The following is an 8,141-nucleotide window of genomic DNA, read 5'->3' on the forward strand; positions in this document are numbered from 1 at the left end:
CAAAATAGGGGAGCATAAATGAATTGTTCGGCTTTGCCTTAAGTAAAAGTAACACATGTTAGGGTCTTTCTCTCCACTTGTACCTTACATCTTAATTTTTCAGCTGTTCATCCAACTGTTTATCTAAAATAAAAAAATTACAGAACTACCTCAGCCCCCAGAGGTAGAACTGAGAAAATGTCAGCTCCGTGTCCCCATATCTGTTTTCCCTACTGCTGAATCCAAATGAAGTGCTCACAGCTCACAAAATACCAAATTAAAAACAACCCAGCTGAACTGAAGCCTCTCTGAATTGGGAGTTTGATTAAAAATTTTAAAAGTTCCTTCCTCTCCCTTAAGCAGACCCACAACTATGTATTTCAGATAAGGGAGGAATGGAAAAAAAATACACACACAAACAGTCCATATATGCAGCAGTGTCTGAAGGAGAGAGATGAGGATTTATTTTTCTTGGGTTTTATATAATTAATGTGATGTGAAGCTCTTCCACAACTGCTCACAGTCATCCTTGCTAGCAAGTCCCAAATCTGATGCTAGGAAGGAGATGTGTGAGGATAAAAAGGCAGAGATAATAACCAATATATTTATCAATTTATTCTCAAGTGCAGCCCAATGTTGGTTACTGAAACCAGGTCACCTCCCCATCATCTCCCAGTCCCAGGCAGGTAACTGAGGTCACTCGTGGTGCTCAGCATCCCTTCCCCTCCAGTGCTGGGCCAGGTCAGTGCCCAAGTCACAGCAAATCCAGCTGCAATCAGCACTGCCCCAACAGGAGGGCACCAAGACAACCCTTCTGTTACTCTCAGTCCATCAACCACCCCCCTTTTTTAGGGGCCAATCCCCCAGACTGACTTGCCCTGAAAAACAGTCTGAGATGTGCCTGGAAGGAGAAACCTGCCCAGACACTGAGCTACTTTGAGGTAAGACACTGCAATTGGAATTTATACAATATTTTTCCCTGCCCCTTTAAGGATGGTAAATTATATTTACCTTCCTTACTGCTGAACAAAGTAACATTACAACATAAATAAACTCTGAATATTTTTCCCGCTGACAGACACAGCTTTCACAACTGAGGGTACACTGAGCAAATAAAGGACCAGATCTGGATCTTGGATACTCTGAGCTGTCATATTGCTTTAGGTTTATATAAAATTATCAAGGGAATCTGAAGTTTGATCTGAAGATTAGGAAGTTTTAAGCAAACAAAAAAAGAAAGGAGAAACAAGGATACTACGTTAGAAAGGCAAAAGTACAGGCTGAAAAAGAAGTTTGGAAATACAGCATAAAATTGGTGGAGACATTCTATCCAGTTAATTCCCTGTGTCCTCAGACACAGAGAGGAGGGAAGATGGGCTTTCTGCTGAGGACACAACACAGGGGCTCAGGAGATGGAGCTTGTTTGCACAACACCAGGAGACCCCAACCTGTTGCCTTCACGTAACCCAAATAACGGGTCAGGACTGTGGGAGCTCCAAGTGACCTGTTCCCATTTTGGACTGAATGACTCCCCACATTACCACAAAGCAGCACATGGCTGGGCTTTTAAAACATTTTCTTAGGGAAGTTCAGGGCGTTTGAATAATCCCCAACCCTTGATTTCAGCAATAAATACCTGCAACAGGGACATGACAAAGCTGTTATGTGTCATTGTTACCTAACACTGACAACTTACTTGGTGTTCACTATTACAGGGGCATTGTTTGCTCCACAGCCCATCTTCCCTACAGAGCACAGCTCCAGAACTCAGTTTAACAGCTTAAATGAAAAAAAAAATAAATCTAATTGGTTGGATGGAAAGAGCACATTGGTTTTTAACCAGCACAGCCTTTGCTGGACATATCTGGACTATGTCTTCGAATAGGAGTTTTCAGAAACACATTTTTGATCTTAGTGGACTTCTTAAAACCTGTTATCTGGATGCATCACAACAAAGAATGTAAAAATAGCACCCTGTTAGAGCTGGTTAACTGATAATGTAATTCTGCAACAGGCCAGTAAAGATGTACAACCAGGAAAGTTGTACCTCACCCACTCCCAGTTAAAAAAAATCCTGTATCAATATCTGCTCTAGTGGCAAGTGCTTAGTGAGACCCTAAAGAAATTTCTGATTCTACCATCAAATAGGAGAGTTCCAAATCTGTACAATAAAGAGTAATTTGAACAGATAACTTCATTTTGCTTATATTCCTTAGAGCACCTTAAACTCGTGATACTGGTCTTGCTCTGTGCTCAGAAAATGCTACTCAAAAATCATGTATATTCCAGAAGACAATAAATTAACATCATTCTTTCCCACCTTATGCCACATTTAGCTTGATTCTGTTTTTTTATTGTGTAGCCCCCGTTCTCATCTTGGGCTAGCTATTGTGATAAAATTCACACACTAAAAAGGAAATTTCTTTTCTCCCCCCTTAAAAAATTACTGGTCCATACAGAATGACAACTTCTAGTGCTCAGCAAACACTGAGAAAATTTCAATGAGAGACACTTGATAGCAGTGGAAAATACCTCCTTGAAGCTAAAATACATCCTATAATCCCAAAGCCATTGTCAATTGTATCTATCTCTCTTCTTTTTAAGCTGCAATCCACTAGTGTTATAACTGATTATGGTTTGATAGAAGATAATCTTATCTGGAAGAGCCTTGCAATTACTTTAAACTGCCATGAAGTGTTTTTTCACCTTTAGTCAGGGCCTGATAAAAAGTTTGAATCCAAAGAAGTCACAGATAAGGTATTTTAGAAGGTGATTTTTCCACTTAGTCTGATCTACTGCGCCAAAGAAGAGTAAAGTGGAGATGTGGAGGAATATTAAAATAGACTTGGCTCTGACTTTCCAGTGAGGGACCCATTAATAACAAGAAGTGACATTGTGACTCTCCTAAAATGATACAAGATTGTCTCAAGCAATCACCTAAAAGTCCAGTCAGCCTGATCCTTGCTGAATTGGACAAGAAAGACCTGGAAAATTTTGAGTCACTGGAGACAAACGTTTTGCCAGAAAAGGTGGACGAGTCCCCCCTGGAGAACTCCTGTCCTGCAGCCTCAGAGCCACGATGCAGTGGTTTGGTGATGTCAGTGCTGAGGCAGGGACACAAACCAGCTTCCTTAGGTCAAATAATTCTGAAATTAATCATAAAACACCTCACGAACAGGGCAGCTCAACAATGAGAAGAACTGTCTGTAAACAAAGTGCTCCTGAAATACACCTGTAAAACTGGAGGTCCCTTCACACAGCAGGAATTACAACACCACTGTCCCATCCCACTCCTCCCAATGTGGGAATTGTACTCCTTTTCCCAGTGCTGTCATACAGTATGAGGATGTTCATCAAGTAAACAGCACCAAGTATTTTCTCTTACATCGTGATGCAACACAGCAGGATTGCTAAATCATGATACACAACATGATCCAAAGCATCTGAACCTTATGGAATGTAAATCTGAGGGACACCAGCAGCCACTGCTCCACAATCCCACTAGGAGATATAGCACAGAACAAAAATAACATCTTCTGATCCTCCCTGGAATACAAGCACTGAGGCTGCACTGCAGCTGGTCCAACACAATATATTTTACATGCATGCAATAAACATTAATGTGAAATTATTATTTTAAAGTTACGAGAGATTTCAAGTTTTACATGATTTGGGCATTACACTGGGACAGTGGGAAAGTCCTGATCAGTAACAGGACATAACCCATTTGGAAGTCCTCTAGTACATGAGCAAAACATAAAACCTCAGTCTATATTAAAAACCAAAGTAAAACAAAAAGGAAACACCACCTTTTAAAAGGAAGAAACAAGAAACAGTTGAGGTTATTCCACGGCACAGGTTTGTCCATTACAGCCTAACACTACAAGGCTTCAGTGAAAGAGCAAGAGGTTGAATAAATACAGAAAAGGCAATCAAAGGAAGCACTGGAAAACTGAGAAGCCTGTTTCAAGAAGAAACGACATTAAATACAAGGCCACAAACACGCCCATCTTGCTCCTCAGCAAAGAGTCTTACAGGCAAGACGTTAAGTGTATTACTACGCTAAAAGGCTGGGTGTTTTAGATCACACACAGAGAGCACACGAACGCGCAGCGCCGGGCACAGCGAGGGGACACGCTGCACACAAAGGCCACCTGGCAGATGGGAGAGGAAAATAAACAATTAACCAGGAGAGCGGCCACCCAACCCCAGGGCCGAGCCGGGGGGCCGCGGGTCAGGGACAGAGCAGAGACAGGAGGACGGAGAAAACGCCGGGGAAGGACAGGGCGAAGGCAGAGTCCCCCAGGATCGCCCCCTCCCCAGCCCAGCGTCCCCTCAGGGTCCGCACAGGGTCCGCACAGGGCCCGGCCCCGCCCGGTGCCCCCTCCTCGAGGCCCGCCCGCCCCTCAGGCCCCGGCCCCGCGCACTCGCCTCGTCCGCGCTCAGCTCCTCCATCGCCTTCCTCTTAATGGTGCCCGGAGGGAGGGCGCGATCCTCCGCCCCGCCGCGGGGCCGCTCCGAGCCCGCGCTCTCCTGCCGCCGCTGCCCCTCGGGCCGCCTCACAAGGGCATCTCCGGGGCGACCGCCGCCGGCCGAACCCACCGCCGCTGCCGCCCCCGGCCCCGCCGCCTGCCCGCTCGCCCGCGCCTCCGCTGCCGCCGCGGCCGAGGGGGAGCCGCCCCTCCGCGGTGCCCCTCACACGCCCCCTGAGGCCCCTCAGCCCCGGCCCCCGCCCGCCCGCGGCCGCTGCCCCGCGCAGGGATTATTCATCAAAACAACAGGGCGGCGGCGGCCATCTTGGGGGGCGGGATCACGTGACCCACCGCACAAAGGGGGCGGGGCCACGCCGGGGCCGCGCGCGCGCCGAGACGGCCAATGGCGGCGCGCCGAGGGGGCGGGGAGGGGCGGGGCCAGAGAGGCAGGGAGGGAGAGAGGGAGGGGCGGGGCCACGCGCCGCTCGGGAGGGGCGGGGCGTCCGTGAGGGGCGGGAGAACGGCGGGAGGAGCGAGGGGTCCGTGAGGGGTCTAAGCAAGGCGGGTGGGGGTCCCCGTGAGGGCAGGGAAGAAGGGCAGGAAGGAGCAGCGCCCTGAGGCGTCGCCGCCTGCCCGGGGTCGGTTGCAGCCCCTCAGGGCCGCCGCGGTCCGAGCGGGGTGAAGCCGCTGAAGCCTTCCCCGCTCCGGTGGGTCCGTGCATGTTAATCCCTTCCCAGTGACGAGGGAGTGAGAATCCCCAGGAATTTTACCTATTTACTGCAGTCTGTGTAACACATCGACGGAAAACCAAGGCACTGAGACCCTGCTGAGCACTGGGCCCTCAGCCTTTCCTAGATGAAGTTTGAACCTGAAGCATTTTTTTTGTCTTTATTGCCAACTTTTCTGCACCTAGTTTTTTCATTATACCACAAAATGGTATCTTTGTGAAAGATATTCATCTTTTCCCTCGAGGAAACCAGTCAGATTAGCTGTGAGTGCGTTGGAGGGTCACCGCCCCCAGCTTGGCTTGTTTGATCAGTTATAAACAGGTAAAAGGGAACAGGATTTTTAAAAGCTGTGATTTGGAAGGGGATAAACAAATTGAGAGCTGCATCAGCAGGTTTTTAGCCCAGGATGAGCAGGCACTAGTAACAAGACCTGAACAGGGCAGCGGGGTTGAGTCAGCAAGGGAAAGAATCCCATAAAAGCTGGACAACAGGATGTTCTAAGATGGAACTAAACTGGTCTTTATGAGCAATTAGGACATAGTTTCATACACACTGCAAATAATCACACAGCAATAAAATTGATCCAAGCTTTGAAATGGGTATATGAGGCAGGTAGGATACTTGGTCTTGTGTTTTTATGCGCATTTTTAATGTATTAATCTAATTTTTTTTTGAACAAAACCTTTTCGATGACTTAACTGAGGTGCTCAGAAAGGAAAAAAAGAATTTTATAAATAATTGGATCGTAAGATATATTGTTGGTCTTTTTATAGGACATATGTATATTGTTACCTTTGAATTTTAGATTACACTTCATTTTGTGTTTACCTTCTTGGGATTTTTTTTTTCAAGAAAATTGAAACACCTTTGAATAAAAGGGGGTCCAAGTCCTTGTCTGTGGAGCTCTGCTCTTGTCCTTCAGTTCTTTAATTCAAGTTCATATCTTTTTGGCAAAGTCTATATTAATGCCTTTATTTCCCCCCACTTTCAGAACACGCGACTACTCCCTTCCTTTTTTTTCACCACGAATTTCAAGGTGTTTAATTTGTGTTTTATGAAAGCGTGTGGGTCGGTTTGCACGGAAATGAAATCAGAATAAGCAGTTTTGTCACTGTAGTAGCTTCTCTCAGCCCTAAGATCTCCAGAGCATCCTCAAGCAAGTTCTGCCTGGCATTACCTGCTTCCAGACCAGCAATTTGAAGTAGGAAGGCAGCAATAAAAATAACATCACTCTGCTGATAAAAACTCTTCTATTTTTATCAGGAAGGGCTTCCTAACAGCAACTTCCTAAAGGAGTTATTACACTTCCAGTCATGCAGGTTTCTAAGGCTGCCTTTTTCTGATTTCTACTTGGAGCCTCTCTCTGTACCAACAGAGTTAAGGTCATCGTTGCCTTTCTGCATTGCTTTTACTGGAAGGCACAGCTTGAAAGCTGTGGGGTTTGAGAAGATCTGCGCAGTTTAACACTGAAAACGTTTAGGAGTTAAATGTAGGTACAGCGCGTCGCAGAAGCGCCATCCAGTGGAGCAGAAAACTCCCTGTGGCTGCTGCTGTATTTCATTGATGGATGCGAGCAGGGCTGCTGCCTGGGTTTGTTATTTCTATTCCAGTAACGCTGTAACAGCAAGTTCGTTTTCAAACAAATGAAAAGCTACTCAGTTCCAGAAGGAAGACACTGTCAGGATCCATAGAATAAACACCAGGCGTTTTACTGCTGGTCCCCACATTTCCTTAACTGTGTAAAGACCATTAGTTCTTTTCTTCTTATTTTGGAAACCAGCTTATATTTACACAGGCCTTTAGTAATTACGGGGAGGTCAATCTAACTAAAACCTTTATAGGTTTCAACAGATTTTGTTTGACTTTGGTGGTGGCTTTAAACCCTCTGAACTGATAGGAAGTATCAGGAAGGTGGTGCTACTCATGTTTCAAAATGTCAAGGACTATTTTTTCATGTCAAGTAATTAAGTTGCTAAGCTAAAGCTAGAAGTTAAAACTCTTTTTCCACTCCTGATACACTGTTAGTGTTACCAACAAAGTGCACCAACTCATTTCACTTGTACCTGCCAAGTTGAACTCACCACTTCCCTGTGTTCACACAAGGCAGAATAAAACCTGCTGCCCCATGACCTCCTGTAATATTGCATAAAGAAAAATATTTAACCTAATTGAACAGCTGGATGCAAAATAATCTGAACTAAAGGAGCATCGTTTTCACTCTGTTTATGTGCTTACAGAGTTCACTTATTTTGCAGAGTGGAGTCTCCGTGGATTACTCACGTTCTGGGATTTGACCCCAGGCTGGTTCCCTCTGGCAAACTCAGTAATTATTGAGGAGGAGGAAGCAGCTATGGCACAGTGTGGGACCTCACACTACACTGCAGGATACAGGCAAGTGAGTTAACTACTACTCTGCATCTTAAAGAGAAACGTTTTGAACAATAAATCTGTATTCTTTTTGTTTGCTTCATTGTTTATCTTCCCTCCCATCATTCCCCCTGTTTTGTTTGATGTTGACATGCCCCTTTAGAATTGGGATTCTTTAGAATCCTTGTTTTAATGCAGACTCTTAGTCAACCAGAGACCCAGGCCATACCAGTTGTTTTGAGTTGGACTTTTTCCTACAGAAACACATTCAAAAGTAAGGTACTTGAGGTGAGTTTGGTTTGGGGCATTTATTAGCAAAAATCAGATTTTTGACACTGGCAACAGCACACTTATTTCCTGAGCCAGAAACATCAGCCCATTCAGGTTAATAGGTACAAGGGATCTGATCTTGTCTGTAGGGCCATCCCTGGACATGAAGTGTGGTCTCCTGGGTAGAGCTGTCTCTGCAGGGAGGAGCCAGGACAACACCCAGATTCAGGCTCTCTTGAAGACCTGTCTGCACACTTGGTTCTCACAACGAAGCTCCTACCAAAAAAAACCAAACCAAAAACAAAGAAACAAAAGTATAGATGTG

General features: G+C 45.6%; 2 protein-coding genes and 1 long non-coding RNA gene across 3 annotated transcripts in view; 1 reads left to right on the forward strand and 2 right to left on the reverse strand.

Annotated features, from left to right (window-relative positions):
- The window catches only part of UBE4B (ubiquitination factor E4B), a 38,340-nt gene extending 33,906 nt beyond the window's left edge, over positions 1-4,434 (reverse strand). Inside the window, exon 1 of the mRNA XM_017825682.1 lies at positions 4,407-4,434. Within this exon, the coding sequence (XP_017681171.1) occupies positions 4,407-4,434 (28 nt within the window). The remainder of the gene's footprint in view (positions 1-4,406) is intronic.
- Positions 4,435-5,507: 1,073 nt separating this feature from the next.
- The window catches only part of LOC108502648, a 12,849-nt gene continuing 10,215 nt past the window's right edge, over positions 5,508-8,141 (forward strand). Inside the window, exons 1-2 of the long non-coding RNA XR_001876546.1 lie at positions 5,508-5,791; positions 7,435-7,574. This is a non-coding gene — a long non-coding RNA (uncharacterized LOC108502648). The remainder of the gene's footprint in view (positions 5,792-7,434; positions 7,575-8,141) is intronic.
- Positions 7,836-8,141, reverse strand: part of RBP7 (retinol binding protein 7) — a 3,415-nt gene continuing 3,109 nt past the window's right edge. Inside the window, exon 4 of the mRNA XM_017825784.1 lies at positions 7,836-8,092. Coding sequence (XP_017681273.1) covers positions 8,042-8,092 — 51 coding nt within the window. The 3' untranslated portion in view covers positions 7,836-8,041. The remainder of the gene's footprint in view (positions 8,093-8,141) is intronic.

The sequence above is a fragment of the Lepidothrix coronata genome, unplaced genomic scaffold (genome assembly GCF_001604755.1).
Source record: "Lepidothrix coronata isolate B3197 unplaced genomic scaffold, Lepidothrix_coronata-1.0 Scaffold122, whole genome shotgun sequence".
Classification (NCBI taxonomy): Eukaryota; Metazoa; Chordata; class Aves; order Passeriformes; family Pipridae; genus Lepidothrix; species Lepidothrix coronata.